At 41.5% G+C, this 22,833-nt stretch overlaps 2 protein-coding genes and 1 long non-coding RNA gene across 5 annotated transcripts in view; 1 reads left to right on the top strand and 2 right to left on the bottom strand.

Moving 5' to 3' along the window:
* The window catches only part of ADCY5 (adenylate cyclase 5), a 214,962-nt gene extending 207,827 nt beyond the window's left edge, over nucleotides 1-7,135 (bottom strand). Inside the window, exon 1 of the mRNA XM_086751047.1 lies at nucleotides 5,712-7,135. Within this exon, the coding sequence (XP_086607173.1) occupies nucleotides 5,712-6,722 (1,011 nt within the window). The 5' untranslated portion in view covers nucleotides 6,723-7,135. The remainder of the gene's footprint in view (nucleotides 1-5,711) is intronic.
* Nucleotides 7,136-7,818: 683 nt separating this feature from the next.
* Nucleotides 7,819-22,833, top strand: part of LOC147600178 (uncharacterized) — a 19,758-nt gene continuing 4,743 nt past the window's right edge. For both annotated transcript variants that reach the window (XR_015258901.1, XR_015258900.1), the window contains exons 1-3: nucleotides 7,819-8,055; nucleotides 14,980-15,055; nucleotides 22,507-22,608. This is a non-coding gene — a long non-coding RNA (uncharacterized LOC147600178). The remainder of the gene's footprint in view (nucleotides 8,056-14,979; nucleotides 15,056-22,506; nucleotides 22,609-22,833) is intronic.
* Nucleotides 16,711-22,833, bottom strand: part of HACD2 (3-hydroxyacyl-CoA dehydratase 2) — a 22,000-nt gene continuing 15,877 nt past the window's right edge. For both annotated transcript variants that reach the window (XM_086750784.1, XM_086750783.1), the window contains 3 exons: nucleotides 22,130-22,251; nucleotides 21,281-21,459; nucleotides 16,711-19,035 (listed from right to left, as the gene is read on the bottom strand). In XM_086750784.1, coding sequence (XP_086606910.1) covers nucleotides 18,953-19,035; nucleotides 21,281-21,459; nucleotides 22,130-22,251 — 384 coding nt within the window. In that variant the 3' untranslated portion in view covers nucleotides 16,711-18,952. The remainder of the gene's footprint in view (nucleotides 19,036-21,280; nucleotides 21,460-22,129; nucleotides 22,252-22,833) is intronic.

Below are 22,833 nucleotides of genomic sequence, written 5' to 3'. Positions count from 1 at the left end.
CTACCGCAAGGCTGAGAAAAATGAGTCAAACAGGTCAGTTTACCGAGACAATGAACCTATTAAGAATCCAGGAACACAGTGAAATCAGACACATAGCACTCAAACACTATTACACTAAGAGTTATTGGTACCAGTGAACATTACAGGGAAATATCAAAGAAGTGTAGGGTGGTGGGAAGGAAGATAAAGCAAGGGCGAAGATTAGGAGGTGGCAAGATCACAGTGTAATTTAGGAGACAAGAAAAACAGATACGCCTTTGTAAACCTCAAGCAACACATGCATTCCCAAGAGATATAGACAATATTCCTACTAAGGACTAATTGATACACAGTACCTCAGGGATTTAATTAATTACCTCTGTTACAGAACTGCACTAGGGAAGGCAACTATCAATGCAACAGTTACTGAATACTTCAGGTTGCCTTTTTTTTAATAAAACACAACAAATCATCAGTTTTTACTAACTTCAAACTGCGGCTGAGGCAGATTCTTTGGTTGTTAGCAGTGATGGAGCACATCGTGCTGTATGAGCAGCTCTCCTAGTATCCATGTTTATGCAGAACAGAACATTAAGTGCTGTTTGAGGCACGCAGTATCTGGACCCATGTGGCCAAGTGCCTTAAAATTACAGCCTACGTGAACACTACTCAAATTTACTTTCCAAGTCAACAAAAGTAAAACAGGTAGCAAACAATCATAGGAAAAGTGACATGCAGATCTATCTGCATTTCAGGTAGCTCATCTCCCCTTCTTCATGAACAAAGGCACCTCGAAGACAACAAAAGTGCAATACAGTGACTTGAACAATGCACTTCTGCAAATCCGTTAGTCTAGAAATCAGTCATCACCTACATATCTTAAGCACGCTGAGGCGGAACATACAGTACTATTTCTCCTGCTATGTGACTAGCTTCTTGTTGAAATGCCATTTAAATTGCATCTAAAAAGCATCTTTGAGATGCTAGATCTCCACAAGACTCAAGTCAATATCCTATTACAGTAAGAAGTTGTTTTTAGCTCTGCTGAAGTGACAGTTTATTTAGAGAAAGGAAAAAGAGAGACTGCACATGTTTTCATATTGACATCTTCCTAGAAATGGTTAAACTGAAATGCTACACTTTCAAGAGAGCAACCACGCAGCTGCAGATCAATCGGGTACCATTAACGTGGACTGACAGGGAGAAAGGCCAACACGTACACAGTTCTCAGAAGTAAAGGATGAGGAGTACTAATGTAATGTTGGGATGGAGGCATATGGAAAGGGGTCGAGCAAGGAGCTCAACATTGGGAGCCTTGAATCAGAGTGCCATAAACGAGAGCCACGTGCTGCGACAGCTGTTCAGAACTGTGCTGTAAGAGAACCTTTGCAGAAGGTGTGCAGCAGTATTTGGGGAGGAAAGAGATCAGAGCATTTCAATTTCTCTTTCAATGGGTTACTGACACAAGACCAAAAAAAAAAAAAAAAAAGAAAAAAAGAAGTATTTATCATTCCCAATCTTCTGTTTTCATGGTACCTTAACAGTCACCCACTCACACTGAGCTAATAAAACTACACAGGCTTAACTGTTTCCTTGAATAAGGAACCTCAGGAAGTTGCAATAAAACAGGTTTGGATGGGAAAACAGGAGTAAATCTAACCCCAGTCCATGGGTTGGTTTGATGTTTGTATATGGCATTCTTATCTCTTATGCCTGGTCCCCCACCCACTCCCACACACCATCCCCATCCCTTTCTAAGTCTGATTCAGAGCCCAATAGGCTCTGTTGTGAAACTCCCTGTCCTTTAGTCCCTAGTCTTACAAAAATGCCAGTGCTTACTCAAGACTATCTGCACTGAGGGCAGCTGCTTTGCTCATATGACTCCAGTTAAGCATCTGCAACCTGCATGCTGCAAGTTCTTCCCATGCATCTGTACAAGGTTGTGGGTTAACCAGGTAGCTTGTTTCTACCAAAACACAAAATAAATCTCAGTACCATCTCCAATGTGAATGCAAGACAGTTTATTGATAAATAGTATATTTATTTATCAGTTAAATATTACTGTCATTTGCACGTAAAGTACTTCTTATATGAAACCTGGAGTTGAATGTGCTGTCAGAGACCAAAAGTGTACCACAACCAACACATCGAAAAGGCTGGCCTAAAGAGAGATACATCACATATAAAAAGAGAAGAAGAGACACTTGTATGCATTGAAACACATTTGTAATCCAAACTGTCCCAGAATACCACAAGGACACAAAACAGAAGACCAATGCAGTCACCCCCTCCCCAATAAATCTGAAAGCAGTACCTCTAGAATTAATTCATGATAGACACACACACACAAAAAAAAAAAACCAACCCAAAAAACACCCCTTTAAGAAATCAAGATCTGCAGTTGGGCAAGTGTCATGCATTTAACCTGCTCTGCTTCCAGCAGCAGTCTTTGGATGTGAGTAAATTGTCAAACACTATTTCTTATTCTCCTCTACCCCAGCATTGGATAACTTTTGACTATAATGTAGTAATTTGTATTAATTAGCATTTCTTTTTGTTCCAATCAAACATAAATTCAAGAAGCCAAGATCATTGCCTGTACCGGATCAGATTCAGAGGTACCAAGGGTATCCGCTGCTTTGGCGAGGGGTGCTCAGGGCGCTCTTTTGAAAGATCGACCCCAGACTCCTCCAGGTAGCAAACGGAAACCAGAGCCTATTTTCAAAGTCCAGTGATCCCAGAAGAATTATTTAAAAAGCAGCTCAGTTAAGACTGAACTATCACAACTGCCTCTACTCCTGTCACCTTACCGATTCAGAAATAGTGGACTGCCTTAATCTTTTCATGAAGCCTGATGAGCATAGCCTCAGACCAGAGAGTTTTGGGACAGAGAAGCCCAGTAGTGCTAGGAGAAAGTAATTCAGATAATAAAATCATGCTCCCTCAGCAAGGGAATCCAACAGGTTGCCTTTCTCCCAAAGCAGACCTACAACCAAGAATTTCACTTTCTCTCTCTCAAGAGGAGTAGAGAGGTTTTTAACGGGGACCTGAGTCTCAGAAAAGTGCTCAGGAATCTACACAAGAGTGAACCAGCTTTGAATGTTAGCAGATCATAACAAGAGTGTATGATTTTTCCTGGCTTGAAAACAACTGGGAGAAGGTTAAAAGAAAAAACCCAATACAAAGAACTTGCTTAAGTATTCTGGTTAAAATGCCATGAAAATAAGAGGAAAGGGGATACACATCCTAACCAGCCTTTCTTCTGTGACTGCTATGGATAAAGAACCATCTGGTCTCGTAGTCACCAATGCATTCGCATCCACTCCTGCTCCACAAAACCCAGGCTGCTGTGACTGCCAACATGAAGTCACCGAAAACAATTTAACCCTCTCCTCTCGATTTATCTGGTCTTCATCTATCTTCGCCACTGTTAGTTTGAAGGGGGGGAAAATAGGGCTTGCATGCATCAGTGGGGCAGAGCTGAACACAACAGATTTCCATGGCAACAAGATACAGCCCCGGCGAGGAAGGTCTGTTACTCGCTGCGAGGCGATGTGCTCGGCAGAAACAGATTTTTCTATCAGGCAGCCAGAGATAGCAGCTTATGTTCATACGCAAATGTGCAAGGAATCTGATTCTTGGCCTTGTACAATCCCACTGAATTCAGCCAGAGCTACGCCAACGTACACCACAGCAAGATAGAGATTGGCATTTAGTGTTAGTAGGAAAAATAAATAGGCAATATGGAGAGACACTCTGCCTTTGAAAACAATGTGAGAGTACTCCTAAGACACTTCTCATTAACTGAGCACTTACTGTCACACTGCAGGAAAACCCAGCGCTAGTAGGAAAGGGAAAGCAACGGCGTAACACAGATTTGTGCGCACCGTACCATCACCTACTGCCCACGCCTTTACCTTCGGCAAGTGCACATCTATACACCAGCCCAGCCTCTCACAAATAACCCGGCTGCGTTTGGAAAGGGAGGGAACTGTAATTATCACAGATTCTCTACCAAGGGAGTCAATAATTTGGCCTTTGTGATTTAGGCTCCTTCCTGTTAAAATACAGTTACCAACGCTTTCCCACATAACGGTGTTTTATGCACTCATTACTACCCTCCAAATTCAACTTGGCTTGTAACAGACTGCTAAGTCTGGCCATAATCATGATGAGCTTTGCCTTCGTATGTAAGAATACAGTCTCCAAATACACTGAATTCAAAAGGACAAGTCTCGGTTTACAAAGTTATGAGCACCCACAAGGCTTTGCAGGACCAGAGCCCCAGCAAGGAAGAGCTGAGACCATTAGCAAACTTCTCCAAGTCAAGCAGAAAAATAGCAACTGTCCTGCTCACAGTGTATGCTCTGCTGGAAATGGACAAAAAGTCATTTATATCAAGCATAAGAAAAATATGCCATGTACAGTTTATAAAAATATCTGTTACAAACTAAGAACAAAGCCAGAAACTGTCCAAGCAGGCTTAACTGTGCAGGGGGGAGAAAAGAGTAATTTCATGGGCTATTTTGTAGAGCAGAGCAGCAACAGCCCTGTCCTACCGAAGTTTTATTTAAGCCCTACAACTTTTCCTGACACTGCAATAGGTAGAACTCAAAATAACTCAGAAGTAAAACTCAAGGAAGGCACTGCAAGCACAGGGCTTTATTTTGTATGTGACAGGGCTGTAAAGCTACCAAACACCTGATTTTAATTAACAACCCCTAGTTACACACAAGCATCAGGGCCGACTCTGTGACAGGCTCATCCTTGTTCAGAGCCTTGTTCATCAGGATGACGATTACCACATAGCTAGAACGTTTTAAGTCAATGGTTTCCCAATTGCCAAGGTGTCTGGTAGGCTTAAAGCACATGAGCCCCAAGGCTGCTTGCTTCACTTGAAAAGAAGAGCGGTGCCTTGTATTGCCGTTGTTTATACAGATATGGTAATTAAAAATTGCACTGTAATGCATTTGATAATAGTCTTAGTGTTCCCGTGAACTGAACTGCTCCGGTTAAACATGATATCACAGCTGAATAGCAAGCTGCATTTATTCTATTAAAAAACAAAACAAAACAAAACTTTTTTTTCTAACTGTACATGAACTCTGGGCTTCTTCGCTGTAGATATTTCCAGCACATCTCAGAGCAAAACACCTTCCTGCTAAACCAAAAGCCTACTCCACATTCCCATGGAGCACGCTCTCCAGTGCCTAAGCAAGCACTGCACTGACACCAAACCTGGACTCGGGAGTGACACAAGGATAACCTCTGGCTGATGAAAACAGCAAGACTTTCCACACATTTCTCAGTAAGGCAGCAGCACGCGCGGATACCATTCACAGGTGTGCTTACCACAGAGCTGTTTACATTAAATACAACTGAAGGGCATTAGCAGGGCTGGTGGACAGCACTGGAGCAGTGGTCACAGGAAACCAGCAAGGTACATTTCTTAAACGTCTAGAGCCTTAACGGTAAGCAGCAACGAGGAAACACCACAGCTTATTTAAAAAAAAAAATAAAAAAAAATAAAAAAAAAATTACAGGCTAGCCACCACGTTGTACAACATCCCGCCTCGTAGCAGGTAACCTAGGAGTCCGACAGAAAGCCTCACCAGCCTTACAGCATCAGGCAGGCCCCTGGAAGTTGGACAACCCCACTTTCCTCGCCCTTCAACGTAGCCGGCGGGCAGGAGCTGCCGAGCGCACACCCGAACCGCTTAGGGCTCACCTACCTGCTTCAGGAGAAACTTATCCTCTGCGTTGATCTTGAGGGAGATGGCCAGGTGGATGGCGGAGAGCACCACGCCACTGATGACCGCGGCCCTCATCCGCACCGGCAGCAGTGTGTAGATGCTGTAGATAAAGAAGACGGTCCACCAGATGCCCTCCGAGGCGCTCCTGGGCCACACCAGCAGAACCCCTACCACTTGCACTGCCAGGATGACCAGGATGACAGAGTAGCACACCAGCCACATATGGTCCTGGTGGAAGTCGTTGCGGTTGCACACCATGCACAGCACCACCATCAGCAGGATGGCCAGAGAGAGCACCACGACGTAGGATACCTCATAGTGGCCGTGCACAGCGTGGAAGATCAGCATGACCATGCAGACCAGCACCAGCACGGCCATGAGCATGGTGAGGCTGCTTTGGTTGAGTCGGAAGAAGTAGCGCTGATAGAGGCGCTCCAGTTTCTCCGACTGGAACTTCTTGGACCTGAAGATTTGCAGCAGACTGTTGCAACAACCGCCCATGGAGAAGGCCGCCTCGGAGTCCCCCTCGTCCCCGTCCTCCTCCTCCAGCTCCTCAATCTTGGCCTTGATGCGTCTCTCTTCCAACCCCAGCTCCACGGACCGGGGCCGTACCTCCCCCTGCTCCCCCAGCTGCCGAGGGCTGGCATTGTTGGGGGCAGCAGGGGAATCACTGCTGGGCGGGTGGCGGGACCGGTGACGTCGGCTGTCGTCACCATGCTCCTGCCAGGCAGATTTGGACCTAAAGCTCATCATCCTGCAGCCGCTATCCCCGCGGCTCCGGCTCCCCTGAGGCTCGTAGTCTTCCTCGCTCCTCCACCTGCTCGACATGCGGGAGGCCTTCTTGCCCGAGGACCTGTTGGGTGGCGGCGGGTAGGAGTAGCCATTGGCCCGGGCCTCCGCTTCGCCCCAGGCCGAGCGGTGCTGCTCGGTGCCTGCCCAGGGCGCGGGGCTGCCGAAGCCCGGGGGGCTGACGCTGTTGGACCGGGACATGCCCTGAGGGACGGGGCAGCGGGCGAGGGGACAACCGCCGGGCAGGGGCAGAGGGGTCTCCCACCACAGGGGACAAGAAAACCCCCAAAAACAGCAAGGGGAGGGGAAAAATAAGAATAATAAAAAAATTAAAGAAAAGGCAAAACCCGCAAATGTCCCCAAAGTCTTCGGAGCCGCCGGGTGCCCCCCAGAGCCGGGGTCTCCCCGGCGGGGCCCTCAGGGCAGCGCGGGCGCCATGGCCGGCCGCGGTGCTTCGACACCCCCGAGCGAGCTCGGCACCGCCGGGGCCGGGACGCCCCCGCCTCAGGGCAGCTCGCTCTCAGCTGAGCCGCGGTGGGCGCAGGGGCTCCGGGCGCCGCATCGCAGCGCGCCGCGCCGGCCCGGCACTCGCCGCTCGGGGCCGGGCGCGGGGCGAGCGGGCGGCGGCACCGGCCGCCCCCCGGGGAGGGCACGGAGGCTCAGGCTCGTAGGGCCGCGGCAGCCGGCGGGAGCATCCCACGCCAGGGGGGCCCTGGGCGCGGCGGGGGGGCTGCCCGGGCTGCGGCGGCGGCGGCCCTGCCTCGCCTCGCCTCCCAGCGGCGGCGGAGCCCCGGCGGCAAGGGAGAGCCAGCGGCAGCCGCACTGCTCATGCACACGGCCGCCGCCGGTCCCGCTACGCCGCGGTGCCTTCGGGCGGCGGGAGCCCTTCTTCCGCGGGCACCAGGGAAAGGAGCAAATCTGAACGGAAAGAAAAAAAAAAAAAAAGAAGAAGAAGAAAAGGCGGGGGCTGGGCGCTCCCTCCCCCGCGCTGACAGAGGCACGGAACGGCGGCGGTGCGGGGCTACGGGCGGCAGCGGCCCCGCGCGCGCCTCTGTCAGGGACGGCGGCAGTGGCCCGCCCCGGCCCCGCGCCTCTTTGTACTCCTCATTCAACCGGGCGCCGGCCGCGCCGGCCCCCGCCACCGCCCCCCGCCGGCCCCCATTGGCGCGCCTCCCGCCGCCGCCCGCCGCCATTGGGCCCCGCAGGCTGCCCGCCCGCCAATGCGGGCGGTTGAGGGGCGGGCCGCCACCGGGCGGCCATTAACTCCTTCGCGCCGAGGAGCGAGCCTGGCGGCCTCGCTGAGGTGCCCCCTCCCCGGCATGGGCCCCTCTCGCCCGCTGGGTTTAACCGGTTCCCCGGTCACGGGCGGCTAAAGGGGGTGATCTCCCCGTTCTGCTTCATCTCCAAGGCTGTGGGCTCCTGCGTGGTAGCTTTGCCCGGCGGAACGGGGGGAAAGTGGAACTGCCTCCTGCGCGAGGTGACAGAAACCCCGACACCAAGCCCCGGTGCCCAGAACACCGCTGAGGAGAGGAAGGTAAAGCACCAAAAAAACCTCTCCCGACCTCGATTCCTGTTACTGGACTTACTACTAACATAGCACGTAAGGCTAAAATACAAATACAGGCTTTTGGGTTTGTTTTGGTTTTGTTTTTCAACCACCTAAACGACAGCCCGCATCTTACCGGAGGGTGTATTCTCTGGTTAGGCAGGCGGGTCGGGGGGCACGGGGAGGGCACCGCAGCAGTTCCCAACAGGTTTCAAACACCAGGCTCACCTACAGCGTTCTTTCAGCTGATCCCCGCTCCCTGCAGACGTGAGTTAGCCACTTCATGATTTACAGGGTATTGAAGGTAAGCATCATACGTGCTAAGAATAATACTACCACTGGATGTTCTGTATCGTGTTTTATTAAAAACCGTCAAATCAGAAAACTGCTTAGCTTAGGGAGCAGAAACTGATATTGTCTGGATGTTTGTCCAAACATCCAAAATCCCTGCTCACAAATAGCCCTTAATAGTAGTAGTGCTGAAGCTGTGGTTGTCAAGGGGACTGAGAGGCAAGGTTTGTAGAGAGGTAGCACTGGTGGGTACAGTTGGAAAAAACAGATAACCCTCCAAACACAAGCCCTTTGCGTGTCCTTTACACTTGAAAGTAACTCAACAGTTCTGTGGTTGGTGACTCTGGCTGCACAGTGCATGAACTGTAGGGATAAAGACAGTGAAACAATTTTTCAGTGGGTCATAAATTGGGACAGGTCTTTTTGCTTTGTACAGAAAGTCCCATTTTGGTGTTCTTCTCTCAAAGCTAGCAGAAAAATATCTCACTTTTTCACAAAAATATGAAACTGTAAAATCAAATAAAGGCAGAAAGATGACCCACAACAACTTAATGTTTAAAATTAATTCTGCTTGACAAAAAATGACTAAGTAGGTATGTGCAAGAACCGGGCAGTTTCTCCAGAAAGTTTACGTCTACAGGTACCAGAAACCTGTAGTTTCAATTCTGGAGTATCATTCATGTTTCTTTGTCTTCACTCACTATGTCCTTTTCTTTGATATATTAATAGTTTTGCTTTTTTCTAATGTTACAATAATTGATGCTAAAGCTGAATACATTAAAGTTGCTTTTTTTAAAAAAAATCCTTAGCCAGAGGGGAAAAAAAGCTTTGTCCTTGCTAGAGGGGAAAACAAGTCTTCAGCCATAAGTTTGTAACTTTAAAAACAGGTAGGTAAGTATGAAGCAGCAAGTTTAATGAAAACTAAAGGAGCAGTTAGAAGAGATTCATCAAGAAATCTGTAACTTGTGAAAACAGTAAGGATGCTGTATTAGAAACAAAGAGTAGTGCCAAATAATCCGGCACTTCACGTAACGAGGACATATAGGGCTAGGACAAAGAATATGTAAGATTCCAAATGCATACTAAAAATCTTAAAACTAATGCCTACTTTTAGGTGATCATATTACCAGATCTCGTATATCGGAACTGTAGTAGAAGAAGGGTAACAACTAGGATATTGTAATATTAAGGATACAGATTGTAATATGGCAGGTCACTGCTTTCTAACATGCAGTTTCTTCAAGCCCTGGCTTCTTGTTTCTATTTTAGGAAACTGATTATGAACAGCAGATGAGGAACTATGCCTCATTCAAAAGAATTAGAAAACAAAGCAAAACAATAACATACCCTGGGTGGCTGTAAAAATTTAAAAATGTCCAACATTTATTAAAAGAACATTCAGACAATTGTTCTCTGTTAATAAGTCCAGTCAGTTTCTGAAGAATGACTGTAAAAGTGAGAAGCTTCTATATCTCAATCCCAACTCAGCTATTTACAAACTATGACTTGAGTCAAGACAAGTATTCTTTGTATTCTAATCTGTAAAACGAGAATATTTATTTGCTCTGGTCAAAGAGATCAACAAACACAAATTCACATGATTACGTAGTGCCAAAACAGAAAAATTTACTATTCTTTATCTAGAAAGGCTACTGTTCCACCTTCCACCCTGAACTTGCCTTCCCAAATTCTATTCACCCAATCATAAAAGCTATTCCTTTTCCGAGGGAGCAAAATTCCATTAGGTACCCTGCCTCTTTGGGCTTCTGTTTTTTTTCAAAAAGTGTTTCTCCAGTTAAAATAATACCTAAATGGAATGAGACACACAGAAGATTTAAAGAACACTAGCACAAAATTACTAGAACTCCGCAAGATCCTTGAGGAAGCCACGAGAGAACCAAGAAGCAGAATCAGAGCGCTAAGTGAAGCACAGATCTAAAGTTCTTCAACATATAAACAGTTCACATGAGTTCTGGTTTCAGATGTAGCCTCAAATCTGTATAAAAACATTTTACTTTATTATTATTACAACAGGTGCAGTAGACAATCATTAGCGTTCTTTCTTTGCATTATTTACTTAAAATGGGGAATAACATCTAGATAGTGACCTCAGAACAGACGTCACACGTTTCACTTTTCATGGCCTTGATGCACTGCAAGATTCATGCAAGTATTAAATCCAGAACACTGAAATATCTGTGCTTCATAAATTAGCAAAGCATTTCTAAACAAAGTTCTTGGTCCTTTCACTATCTTTGCATAGTCCAAAGCAGCCCTCTGAAACCCAGAGTTAATAAGATAATCCAACTTCAAGGCATGAAATACTGAAATTGAACTAGTTGCTATTATATATTCTCTTTTTGTCCCCCCATAATGTGATGATTCATAAGGAATAGAACCAAAAGTGAGTAGAAAACTGTGAAAACGCAAAACGGCAGCCATTAAAAAATTTTTACAAAAAACCCAACCCAAAGCAACCTGACTCATCACTGACTTTTAGGGGTACATAGCAGCTTAGCAAGACAAAGTGCTTACTGAATAAGGTTTATCAGCTTTTTCATAGCAACATCCACAACATTTCACCCCAAAGAGAAACCTAAAAATATCTCCATTCCTGTGCTGTTTAGGACAAGCTAGAGCTGGGATGCAGATCTGCAACACATGCATAGGCACATATGCAATGCAAGAAGACTGCATCATGAAATTCACCATAACGCATTCCTGTGGTCACTCACAGGGATTTCATGCAGTCCTGACATTAAGAAAGAAGTAGCCAAGGATTCCAGTTCTTTACAACAATTGTGAACACAACAGCTCATTTGTTAACTGTAGCCTATATATCGTACTCAGTGTTCAGCCTTACTACCTCACCTATGGATAACATCAAAGCAATGTTAGCATGACTTAAATATTTGTCCTGTGTGGACTCCTGCAGCCTGTATGAAGCTCAGAGCAGAACAGTTACACCTCTGGCACGTAAGCTATGCAGTTTTAAGCTAGTTTATCAAATACCTTTACAGAAGCTGTAGTGAAGCTCAATCTTCAGTTCCACTTACAAAATTACTATACTTATCTGCAGTACAAGCACAAATAGGTAAGAGGCACCAATAGTTAAGGTCACACAAGCCTGAAATGAAAGTGTGTGATAGGCCTTGTCATTACAGCACTAACCACACCAGCAACTCATCCGCTTCACTCCCAGGAAGCCTAGCTTCAGTACAGCTGAAAATAGGCACAGAGATAGGTGCTTTTGCCCATCAAGTTTAAACTGAAAAAAACAAGACCGATACTGTCATAATTATGTAAAGAACCACAAGAGGGTGTGTGGAAACATGTTATTCCGAGCACAAGACTAGCAAAACCTAATCTCAGATGTTTTCATCTTCTTTTCTGCGTCCACTCCCCTCCTTATTTACTCTGACGTGACATTAGCACATGCTGTAGATGGTCTGGAGCTAAGCACAGACCCAAGCTGTAGGAATTTCTCTGAGACTTCTACCCTTTGTCATCTGGCTAGTACTTTTTCAAGACCGTAGTCCCAGTCAGAAATGGGGAAATAGTCCAGAAAAAAAAAAATTATTGCCTACTCTGTTTTAATGAGAAAGCTAAGCTTCAATAAAAATATGCAAAACTATTTTTTTAATTAACGGAAAAGTTATTCTGAATTACACAACATCAATGAGCAGGCAACAATACATTGTACAGTACATTTATTCTTAAGAATTCATATAATAGGACTCCAATGATAGTTTATTATGCAAACAAGTATCAGTTTAAAACATGTAACTGAGAATAACTAAATCATATGATTTTTAATGCCAGTAGTTATGTAGTACTTTTACATCTTTCCACCAGCAATTAATTTCTTCAAAATTTGGCAAGGTATGGCCTGATGTGCAGTTATGTATCACCGGGAATCTGGAGCACACTGGCCCATGAATACTTATGTCTGCCCAATGTCTGTAGCCACCTGTATGCCCGGAGCAGGTTTCCACATATCCACATTTGATTTGACAACATATCTGAAGAATAATTCAATTACCTTCAGACTGCACAGTTTACTTCTGTTAGGGCTTTGACAACATCAACTGTTAATTTCTAGTCTCACAAGTAAAATAACCATCAATGTCTTACTTTCAATTTCACATCCATTTTTTTTCTTGCTGATGCAAGAAAGCTTTTTCCACTGTTCCAGACTGCCAACTTCAGAACAGTTAAAAGTGCTTTGTATACTTAATTTAAATTGCACCCAAAAGCTGAGTAAGGAAACACAGTTAATACTCAAACCAGTAACTTTCCCAGGAGTAGTTTATACACAGGAACAGAGGACTACAACAGAGCACCTAAGCCAGTGCATCCAGTTCCCTGTCATCATGCAATAAACACTTGGTGGAAAATGAAAGGGATTTCATTCATATCATCAGCACACCAGACAAAACATTGCAGCATTTCCATTAAATGCTGTTATTCTGCCTTAAAAAAAAAAAACAAACCCTAAACAACAACAAAAAAAACCCAAACAACCCTCCCTCCCCAAAAACCCCAATTACTGGATACCAAAGGAAAAAAGGAAGCAAGTTTCATGTTTTGTAAACTCCCAAATACTGTTTGGGAAGCAAAATGGTAGCTCCGTATCCTCCCGTACCTCTTCTCTTCTTCCATTTCATCTTTTTATTGACTGTCATTTAGTAGAGAAGACCAGCACTCAGTATCTTTTTCTTATCCAGTAAGCGAAGAGGTTGTATTTTACCCGAAGAAACCTTTAACTAAAAGGCAAACTGATTTCATAAAAGCAACCTAGTGTTAGTGCCTCCACTTCCTTATATCCTCTCCAGAACTGAGTTTTTTTGTAAGGCATGCTAGATGCAGAAAAAACAAAGGGCTGACCTTTAAATTGACATCAGTTTAAAACTAATTTTAAAGAAGATACCTGGAATGCGCATATATTTCTTCATATTATCACTTACTAATTTTAGAGTGAGACTAATCCACTGTAGTGCCCAAGAGGCTGAATGTAGATTACACAGCAAATAAATTCCACAAGTTCAAGTGTTCAAATTAGAAGCTGTCAAAGTTTTTAACATACACTTGTTGTAAGTGATATTTATGTAGGGTGACTATAATATTTAGCAGTACCTAAATGACACCTACGGATGGTTTGCAGAAGATTGTGCAGACTGTCTGAAGCAAGATTCAGGACAAGATGCAATTCCATGTTCACAATTCAGTTGAATAAGTCTCTGCAAAAACTTCCACTAATGAATTTCCCAATAATAACCTCCTCCTTAAGTACCAGGTAACGTAAAATTTCTATATACAACCTATATGGAATTAATTTAATCTACAGAGAGGCAGTTTGTTGGGACAGAGTTTGTGCAAGCATAAGTAGACATGGAAGTGTTTCTAAATACTGTGAATTACACTTCCATGGCAGAAGACTGAAATAATATGCATGTACTTAAAACACTAGGAAAAAAAAAAGGTGTGATATTGACAGTAACATCTCTTTACCTAATATTAGCACATTATCAATGTCAGCACATCAAAGAGAAAAACACATCTCTGACAATACTAATGCTCAGCTAATTTATGAAGACATAAAAAGGGCTTTATCTTTGATATCTATAAAGGAAAGTATTATTCTTGAAATCAGTGACAGGCAGTATGAAAAGTTTTAAATTTTCCATCCCCATTTTTAATTCAAACTCCTTCAAGGTAGCCTTCAGAAAACACCACAGAAGCTTTATCAATTCTCTCACTACAATATTAGAAGTCTTCTGACAAGTGTGGAAGAGTATTTGTTTAGGAGATGGGAAGCAGAATTTAAAAGCCACTTGATATTGAATGGAAGTTCCAGGCAGTCGAGTGGCTTGAATCAATCAATCCCAACTCTAGAAATGAAGCCATACCAAATGAAACTGAATCACACAGATATTCACACCTTTTTATTTGATACTCAGCACACTAGCACAGATCCTTCCTCAAGTCTTATGTCAGGAACTGCCAAAGCTTTAAGATGAGCCTTAAATACTACTGTGAAATTAATTTGCTTACAAACACAGCATCCTTATGCTTTTCAGACTTTTTAATGTTACCCTAGGTAACTAAAATTGTTTCCACACATACTGTTTTCAAAACGCAAAGAGGAAACATGAATAACTAGTAACAGTTATTCTAAGGCACAAATGGAGCTTCACCACCACTTTTCACAGCATAACATTTCAAAGAGAAGTTTTTAATTACACAGCAGTGCTAAGTCACAGCTATCACGCGTAGGACATGTGCTGATGCTGGGCATGACAACATTATTTCATCTCTTCTTCAGTCAAACAAAAAAATCACTGTAGTTATGCAATCTTATGACAAGCATATGCCTAGAATAATAACACTCACTCTGCAACTACTACTCAGTTCCTGTTAGAGGATTATAACTTGTTATTTACGAGCATCAACAGCAGCTAGACACAGTATTTAGATCTCTCTCAGGAAGTGTTAAAAATGCTAAGAATGTTGCTGTGGTAGCAGACAAATTATATTTAGTAAATGAACTCTGAAGTATTCTGTTGCATTAGTTAAGCATTTCACTATATTTATAATACTCAAACGATTTTGTTTTTGTAGAAAACCATCACCATCTAGAGTACATACAACAGGAGAACAAAGAACTCGCATTCTACTGAGGATCTTTCAGGAAGCTGTAAGTTTGCGTGTTAGCATAGTCAGTTAACACACAGTTATGAACACCTCTTTTCAAAGTGAAAAAAGGCATTCATAACAGTATTAAATAGCTCAGTTCTTTTGTTAGAGCTCAAAAGTTTTCTATGTCAAAAAATCTTGGATTCCAAGGTACACATTATATACAAATGAATAAAAACACACTCCTAACTCACATTTATAAATTATCTGCTTTTGTTCCTTAAACAGTAACAATACAACATATTTTGTTCAGAATTATTTTATTTGGATTATAGCAATTAGTATCACTGATCAGTAGGCCAAATCCAGGCAGAGAGCACAGAATCAATTTCACAAGGCAACAACATGGACTAGTATTTTCGCATACAAACCATTTCACTGCATTATCAAGTAGAAAGATCTTCCAAACATGCATAAAAATTCTATGCTTTATCTTTCAGAGCTCCAGGTAATACCAGATTCCTAAATATACAAAAAATACATTTAACTTATAATAATCTTAGTGAATCAGGCTTATAAAATTACAATTTTATTCTTCACAACATAGAAAAAAATACCAAAATGACTGTATATAGTTTTCACCCAAATTTAACTGACATAAATATACACCAAAATGTATGATTTGATGTATACTTATGAAAATTTTAAGCTGAAAGATAGGTTTTAAAATGACACTGCAGATTGGTCCACACAAATGCCAACCTTTCTACTGATAAATAAAACCCCACCCCTTTGATAGAAACATCACATTGTGAAAAATTACAATCTACCTGCACTGTAACCTGCATCTTGCTGTAATTTACAATATGAACATTTCTACAGTTCCAGTTGTAAACTATACACTGGTAAGAAAGTTGGTCTTTTAGAGGGTAATGACTAACTTGGACAAAGCCAGCACGGCAGAACATAAAGTACTGTCAACTGAACCACTGCATGCAACACAGCCTACCAAAGCAGAAAACACCTCTGCTGCAAGTTTGGTGATGCTGATGGAGAACATACAAGCCACGTAGTAGTTGGGGGGGAAGGGAACCCTCTAGATTTGTGACAAAGAGTACTAATCAAAGCTTCTATTATAAAGTTCACATAAACCACATTCAAATTTTAGTGACAGATGAGGGGAAATTTGTCCTTATTTTATGAGGAGGAAAACACCCATGTGTGACCAAAGTCAGCATTAGGGCATTGCACTACAGTTCTTACTCAGGATCACCTCCCAGTGACTTCCATGGAAGCTAAACTTGAAAAAGCACTGCAGGCTGAAGTGCTCAAATTCTTGTGCGTACTAACCGCACGTTCATACTTCAGAATATAATTTTAAAATCAACTTTGCCGATAAGATTTATTACTATCAAAGCAATTGCTTTTTCTTTTAAAAGGAAAAGTAACTCAGTTTTCTTTTAAAAGGCTGTAGTTTATTTGCATTTGTGTGGTAAATTAATATTTTCAATTAAAGTAAATATTCCATAATAAAGCTTACGCGGTGAAGACAGTTGTACAAGCCTTCTCCCTGCTGGCAGCTCTCTCTGCTTTTCCGTAGTGCCAATGCTATCTAATACAGATCTGTACGACCATCTCTATCATCAACAGAGCTATGAGTTTGTTTCATATAGGAGTATTACACAGCCATTTTTTAATCGAAATTGGACCAACAAATTTGAAACCAAATCTTTTATTTGGGCACTGAAATCAAATCAAGAAAAGTTCAGGAGCTGAGCATTGACAATATCCAGTAACCCGAGTACCTCAGGAAATCAGATCTTTTAGATGACATCCCTCAGAAATACTTCAACTTCTTTGATAGCAAGTACAAGCAAAATGAAATATTTTGTTCAGAGGTGCGAGTTTACACTTTTGAAGAATGACTTCAGTATAATGCAACATTTCTCAAATCACTACAACAAAGCACCACATAACCTAACGGAGAAATGACTTGAAACTACTGCATCTTTGAATGCAAAACCACTTTGAGGTTGTATATGGCTGAAGTGTTTTTGATTACAGCAAATAACTATCTCCAGAAGGTTTAAAATAGAAGCAAAGATCATTATTGTCTCTTCCCCTCTCCCTGCTTACAATAGTCCTGTTTCTGTTGAACAGGAAAGGTGTTACTGAGCACTAGGAAAATTCAGTCAGACTTTTTAATGGAGCAGAAGGAAATTACTGAAAAATGTAATTTTTTTTTTCTAAATATAGCTCTGACAAACATAAGCCAAAATAACTGTAAATCCAGCTCTCCTCAAATGCTAGAACAGAGAGCCTGCACTCTTAGTACTTACTGGCTACATTTAGGGAGAGCTGGGATGCATCAAGCATAAGTAACTGGGACACAGATACAGGCCACATACGGGGGCGGTGCTGGCAGGCACAGCATGAGACTGGTATTGCAGGTACCATGGCAGCGGTCACACCTCATTTATGCACTAAATCATGGTGTTACAAGAGGAAAGCCTGAGAAGCCCTTGTGTTGTCGTCTGGTGGCTCTGACTGGGTGAAGATAGGACTATTTGACTATCGATTCCTAACAGAGCAAAGACCATAACCAACATTTCCTTTGCCTTTGCTTGGATCTGTTAATTTCTCTGCTCCCTTTGTTCCCCACCTTGCCCCTTCTCCAATCAACAGTTTGTTCATAACCTGAGGCACTGCTCACACAGCATTAGTGCATTCTGCCTCGCCACGAGGGTTTTCTCAGTTCTTTCATTTTCTGTTTTACCTTCCCAAGGAAAGGCTTAGCCTGAAAACCCAGAGAAAGCACCTAGGAGAATTTAATTTTCTATGGTCTTCTGCAGATGAGGGAAGGCTTGTCCAATCTGCAAAAGCAGCATGTAACACATGAAATAATCTGCTTTCAAAAAAGGAGCTTATGACTCTGCAACATTGTGGAAGCTGAGTGCCTGGAACTGCCTGCTTGGATGTACCAGAGTGAAACACATTAGTCATTTGAGAAAAGGCAGGTTGAGGAACAAGGCCCTCAAAATGATTCCACAGTAGACCAAGAGGTCCTAAACACTGAAAGGTGAGTACCACTGAGATAGTGGACAGTGATTAGAGATGATAATTTAAAGTAAAAAAAGGGAGAACTGCACCTGTTTCTAGGTGCCTCCCTATATTGTTCAGATTCATTACTGATATCACTAGAAATATTACAGTTAGTATTTTTTTTTTAATATTTAAAAAAGTATCCAGGGATGCAGTACTTGGAGTTTTACTGTTTCAGATAAGCATTACAGCCTCTGAATTAACATTAGCATTTGAGTAATCAGCTTAAACAAGATCTTCAGTGAACACACTCTGGTCAGGCACCCTAGTGTTTTAATTCCTGAAGAACCACATTCTCCTCATTTCCCATAATTGGTTTCCTGTTCTTGCTCCCATCACCTTTTAAATACACAACCTACCTTTCTAAATTCAAACACTTTGCCCAGACTACTTTGTCCACTGGAGTCTCAGACAAAATCCTAAAGTATTCCAGAGCATATTGTTTGCTTTCAGAGCAATACATACAGTTTCTGGCATGCAGTCAAGCACTTAAAGAGGTATCAGTAATATAATCCCAATTCAAGCATTTAGTGGGTACAGCTTCATCACTCATACTGCAACCTTCCGGCATTTAGTAATAAATGAAAACCATTTAGCACATCATTTAAGGAAAAAGAAAAGGCTAACTGCCCAGCCATATAAAGTTTGAAAGTTTTCTGAAGCACTGCGAGCAGAAAGTTATTTCAATGTTTACATTGTGGAATTTCAGTGAAATAAGATTTATTGGTTAGTCGTGCTAAATTATTGGCCTTTTACCTCTGACTTATTTTGTCTTGGTATATTCTTTATAAATGTGCTGGGTATTGAAAATCTGCAGCATTTTGATGTTTGAAAAGTTCTGAAAAAAGAGTTGGAATTACTCCGACTTCTTGTGTTCTTCAGTATGGGAGAGCACCTTTCGCCTCTGATGTAGCATATGAAAATACAGCTGAGGAAAGACTGAAGAGAAAACAGACTTAGATCAATACAGTACCAAGTGAGGCTTACAGGTCAATGTAAGATGCAGTCACACGTTCAAGGTCACCAATTCTCTAGTAAAAGAAAACATGCTTATCTGCCTTCTGCTCATCTACTGCCTTTTATTCTTTAAAGAGAGTAAGTGATATTGTCCTTAGGTTTCAGGTACTATTCATTTTTTGCTAGAGCAATCACATTTTTAATTAAATGCAAAATACCTTTATTTAACTCTGCATGTACAAGCAGGATGACAAATTTTCCTGAAGACAGTACTTCTGAAAGAATGAAATGTTCAGATTTGCTTCATTTCTCATAATTCTAGTGTCACTTTTTCAGAATCTAAGGAACTTTATACAAACTGGTGCCCCTCTCATCTCTTCTCTCTTTATCCTCCTTGGAAAGCTTTTTCTCCTCCTTTTTCTAACACAACACTACAAATTATATTTGCAGAACAACAAAGTATGGGATGGAAAATATACATACATAAACAGCAAAAGCCAAAATTGCCATGAGACACTCAACCTTTGTGAACCATATGAAAACTAAATAAAGTCAGCATCAGTCTAAATTATATCAGTTACACATGCAAAGTGTTTGTCATAAACAGAGGCCAAAGTCTATTTATTTGTGTACTAATATTTTTCTGGGCAGGAATTTTTCTTTTGGCTTTCCTTATCCTGTATTTCATTTCCTGATTTTCCCTCAACTATCCCAATTCACTCCACCAGTGTTAAGGAATGGATACAGCTGTCCAGAGATACAACAGAATACAGAGTCATGTGGCTTCTCCATTAGAAGTCTAAGCAATGGGGATCCACTATATGCAAAGAATTTAATGACATTTTCTAGCAAGATGTAAATTTTGACAGTAATACTGAATTAGAGATTTAAAGTGAAGTAAATGGTAAGATGCAACTAGCAAGAATATAAAACCTCAATTTTTAACAGCAGTTTTCAAAACTTGCTTTCCTTGTGATATTAAAATTCCCCAAATTTGCAAGATCTTCAGTGAGTTCAGAAGGCATAACTCCTGCACAGGTAGCTTTTATGAATGAACAACTGAACTATGGTGTAAGCAATAAGCATTGCTTTTCTTGTATCTCAGGAATACCTTCATGTGAAAAGGCAGCTAAGACTGCTTGAGCCCAAGCTGTTGGTTCTCAGAGTTAATGTACCAATTCACAATAATAATTTTAAGAATAATTTAAAAATTTGAAAATATTACATTCAAGTTATGCATCTACAAAATGATAACAGATCACAGAAAATACCTAATTTAAGAGGCAGCAATTTTAACGGAGAAAGCAGCCTAAAATTGTTACTTGCATTCAATGCAGGTTCCCTCCCACATGGCCTGTCAACTGTGATCTAGCTACCGCACAAGTAGTAATTAATACTCATGGTTATTTTGACTGAACCAAAAGATATTATTCTGGCTGCTTGGAGTCAGTAACATAATCTTTGGAGGAGGGGGACAAGGAGAAACAAATGCATGAAAAGTGTTTCTTTAAGAACAGCTGGAAGAACTTATGAGCCTTAATGTCAGAATTACAAAATGTTCATTGAAAGTATAAACGCTTGTTTTAGAGACAGCCACACTACTGAAATTTAAATCTTTAAATATGGCTTATCATTCTGCAGAAACAACAAGGTTCATATAAAGACATCTGCAGAAATAGCTAACAGCAGCAATATCATCACTATATTTTTCTGCAGGTTGGACTTCATTTGCACATTTAAATTTGCTAAAGGCTTCCATGCTACTACTCCCCATTTCAAAGCAGCAAAGCCAAATCTTCATTCCATTTATAGTAACATCTACCAGAGATTATGTCAATTCAAGTTAATTCAACAGAAACGGTTCCCTACCCACTAACACAAAAGCAATGCTCTTATTCCTGATAAATAACTGAATTTTTAAAAGCTGTTTTGAACTTTGTTCTCCTAAAAGTCTGTAAGTGGGGTGGGAGAGAAGAAGATGTCAACATTTGCCAAGAAGTAACACAGTTATTTTATATTCCAAGTGTAAGAGAAAAAAAACATGTATTACTGTTTTGCAGGTGTTGGTAGAAAGCATCCCTGCAGTTTTAACTCTGACTTTTTTCTTGAGATAATTTTCAAAGTTAATTTTGCAAAATTAGTTACTTGTTTGTATGTTAATCTCACAATTATTAGCTGTTCCTGTTACAGCTTTTAATATTAAAAAACCTAAGAAAGTCATACTTACTTGGAATGTAGGAGATCATAACCAGGATCAGGAATGTATAGTAGTCAAAAGAAAAGTTATACTTGTTCGGTAAACTAATGGAATACAAGCCAGATTGCCTGACGAAGGGTAACGCAGCATATATCGTGAGTAATTCCCCTGAGACTCCCATTGGATACAATACTATAAACAAAGTGTACCTAGAACAAAGCATTTACGGAAAGGATTAAAAGTTACAACAAACTCTGACAAAGTATTTGTTAAATGCTATTATGGATACTCAAATTTTAAATTCTCAACTCAGTATTTATTTCCCTTGGCTCTTATTTGACTAGAGCATGGCAAGGTATGAACGTTATTGCACGATAAGTATTCAAATCGGTAATCAGTTTGAATTATTTAAATATTACCTTGGAGAATCTAAAAACTATCCTCCCTCCCCCTCTCCCCCGCCCCTTGTTACTTGGATTTCTGAACTTTTTGGTAGAGGTCATTATATTACTTAAAAGAGGGCCAAACACAATTGATATTAATCAATGAGCTTACAGATTGTGTCAAGTACAACCCTTGGACTCAAGGGTTACTGTTAAATGTCAGTTTACTTACTGTTACCCCTTACTGTTAAATTCAGTTTCTCACAAACATAATCACTTTGTAAATGGGACTGAGTTCTGACTAACTCCTCTTTCAGCTTACAACAATAATACATATTTTTAACCCAGAAATCTGCTGGAAAGAAGCTAGGAAGTCGCATTCACAAGCAGGGCAATTATCTCAAAGTAGAATCTAATTTTTTGTACTGCAACTCTTTTACAAGGTAACTCTGTCAAATCAGCGCTTTAAGACCATGATTTCTATTATGCCACCTACCTGGCCCACTTGATGAGATAAGGGAGATGGTTTAACAAGCTAAAGGTGTAAAAAGAGTAACGGATTATCTCAGTGATTGTCCAGGCCACCACAAACAACAAGACGCTATCTTCAGTTTGTACCTGTAAGAAAGAAAAAAAAGCCCAGTGTGAACTCAAGCGTTACTATTTACTCACCAGACCCAAGAAAACCTCAGAGAAATCAATTCCCATGGGTTGCTTCATTGCATCATTTTAGAGAACAGACTTCAAGAATGAGCTTAAAAGCAACATTAGTAGCAACAGTAAAAACCCTTCTTATCCTGCTCCATATTTTTCTACTGGCACTAAGAACAGCTCTGCCTGGCGATCAGATATCTGATCTGTTTATCTCTACAGATGAGAAGCTGGATCCTAATTTTGAGCAGCAGCAAAACAGCTAACACCAGGACACAGGCTGGGAGGAGAGAAGAAACAGAAGCTCACATTGTGTCACCTCAGGTAAACTTGAAAACTACTTGCTTTACTGTTCCTTGCTCCTTTTTCTGCTTATCCTATCCAGCATAGTTCCTCTAATGTTACACTCAATTAGGTTTCACTGCTTTACACCTCTTAGAGCTTTTATTTTAGACACACATCACTGAACCAACTTTTACTCCCTTCATATTTTGAAGGTTAGTCTCCAAAAGTATGTATTTTAAAATGAATTATTAGATTTGTGAGCAA

This window comes from Chlamydotis macqueenii, chromosome 6 (assembly GCF_036417535.1).
Source record: "Chlamydotis macqueenii isolate bChlMac1 chromosome 6, bChlMac1.mat, whole genome shotgun sequence".
Taxonomy (NCBI): Eukaryota; Metazoa; Chordata; class Aves; order Otidiformes; family Otididae; genus Chlamydotis; species Chlamydotis macqueenii.
Note: the sequence above shows the minus strand (reverse complement) of the source record. Positions and strands in the feature narration are given on the sequence as shown.